At 34.1% G+C, this 2,385-nt stretch overlaps 1 protein-coding gene across 1 annotated transcript; it reads right to left on the bottom strand.

Annotated features, from left to right (window-relative positions):
• Positions 1-757: 757 nt before the first annotated feature.
• LOC145092316 (F-box protein At3g07870-like) lies at positions 758-2,108 on the bottom strand. Its single transcript, XM_079030240.1, has one exon. It carries the CDS (start codon positions 1,997-1,999, stop codon positions 827-829), a length of 1,173 nt encoding a protein of 390 aa, XP_078886366.1. The 5' UTR covers positions 2,000-2,108; the 3' UTR covers positions 758-826.
• Positions 2,109-2,385: the final 277 nt, after the last annotated feature.

A 2,385-nucleotide genomic window follows, 5' to 3' on the forward strand; every position in this document is an offset into this window, starting at 1 on the left:
AAACATTTTATCTCTTCAAAAACAAACATCACCAAAAAAAAAAGATGATGGCCCTTTTTTATGGTTGGTGCCTAGCAGTATTCCAAATATCCCCATGTGGATACAGATGGTGATAACAAACCGTCATGTCAAAGGATCTCTAAATAACAAGGTATCATCCACAAACATCTTATAGTCGTTGATTATTATTGATTATCATTTGTATAACTGAATCCAACTTTGGGATTGTTGAATTTTAAAATGCAACTTTTATACATACCCCAATGTTGTATACCCCTCCTATAATAGTGTTTATATACTACCTGATGTGATTATTTATATGAATGTGTTTATATACTCTCTGATGTGATTATTTATATGAATGAAATTGGGGTATTTATAACACAACCTTTTTAAAATTGTATTTCCGTGCTATACGATTGATTCTTCCAACTGTTTATGAATTGATTAAACGCCAACAGACATTCGAGCTAGACATAATAATCACATTGGTAATTTATCTTTGATCATTCTTGATTCTTTCCGTTCATGAGTAACGATCAAGATACTTAATATAATTTTCATTTTGGATAATTTTATAGACAAATCATTAAAATTCGTTCAACAAATATGTTGGTTCTCGCCCAAATATGGATTGTGGTTAAATGTTTGAATGTTCTAGTTTCTTTTTCATTCAAATATGATGTATACTGGTTGGGTAATTTTACGCCTAAATGTTTGTAATAACATAACTAAGATATCATTTGTCGTAAAAACATCTAAGGTTTCATTTTCACTACCCAAAACTTTTGTGAATATTCATTAACAAACGAAACATAGTACATACTTAAACATTATCATCATCATCACCATTAACAAGATACATCTGTCGATCCATCTGACTGATCAAAATTAGGGATTCCATATATGACCCAAGGAAGAAAGAACGTATGTTGGCATATACATCAAGACTCCTGATATTCCCTGTGCATTCAACAGTCACTAACTCATGATTCTTCAACGCCACTACCATGTCCCCATTACTCCTAAACCCAATCGTCTTTCTTAACATACCAGGAAGATGGACAACATATAACTTTTCCCATGATCTTGCGACACCATACTCCTTCATAGCCCATACACCACAACATTCCTTCCCTCTTTCCATGTCATACTCAAGCATGACAAGATCTCCTTTGCGAGTACTGATTGACAAGCTTGAGACATCATGATGAGTTAAAACATCTGGTAGTGGCATTTCATCGAACACTTCATGGACCAAATTAAATGATATGATCAAACAACGAAGCCTCGCGTCATGTTTCCAGTCGCAAGCAACCCAATGTATAACTCCATTAAAGCAAACCTGAGACCAAGTTAATCGAATCATTTTATGTAGGGTACTGTTATGATTACCCCCGAGAGGCTGCCTCCAACCACCTGATGAAAGTGAAAACACGTCTATCAATGGAGCGTCTTGAAGCTTATGCGGCATCGAGAAGTTATGCGTATACATGATTCTCACAACCTTTGGATCGTGAGTCCTTGGACAAACACCAAACCCCAAAACAGTCCTTTGAGTCAAACTTTGTTCATTGTTCGGAACCATAACCCGTATGGATTTTCTGATCGATGGGTTCCAGAGAATAACCTTAGACATGGAATCAAATAAGTCATCGCTCAAACAAAATACGCCATCACAATATCCGACAACCCTAAAATAGGCGCTTGTGCTCGCATATTGGAAATCAATATTAGAAAAGTTTAACCCGAAAGTTTCGTCATCTTTTCCGATGATGTATTGCTCGAGTTTACGTGTTCGATCGAAATACCTGATCAATAGCGTTTGATTTCCGTTTTCGATGATCGATTTGGTTAAATTGTGGTGAACGGAGATGAAATCGTTGCTTAAAACGAGGGAATTCCATGATTTGCAGACGGTACGACATTGGAGAATGAAATTGAGAGGGAGCCATTTGAGGATCTGGAGATATATGTCGCGAGGGAAGTATTCTAACATGGTTTTTCAGTTTCTGAAACCGTGAAATGATTTGGAAATGCCTTGGAAATTTATGGTAATTGCCGAGAACAGATGAGAGGAGGTTGGTGTTGACGCGGCGATTAGGGGAAGCCCCATCTGTATTTCCATGACGCCACATATATTATTATTATTATTATTATTATTATGCGTATATTATTAGTTGGAACTCTATATATTACATTGGTTGATTAACTATGAGATTCGTATATAAGATTATTTTAAATAAAATTAAATATAAAATTTTAACAATTTAAAAAGTTTAAATTTATAAGAAAAATAAAAAAAAATCGAATTATAAAAATTAATGAGGTTTTAATGTATTCAATACATTATATATATATATATATATATATATATATATATAT

Source organism: Lactuca serriola, chromosome 3 (assembly GCF_051521515.1).
Source record: "Lactuca serriola cultivar US96UC23 chromosome 3, Lser_US96UC23_V15, whole genome shotgun sequence".
NCBI classification, from domain to species: domain Eukaryota; kingdom Viridiplantae; phylum Streptophyta; class Magnoliopsida; order Asterales; family Asteraceae; genus Lactuca; species Lactuca serriola.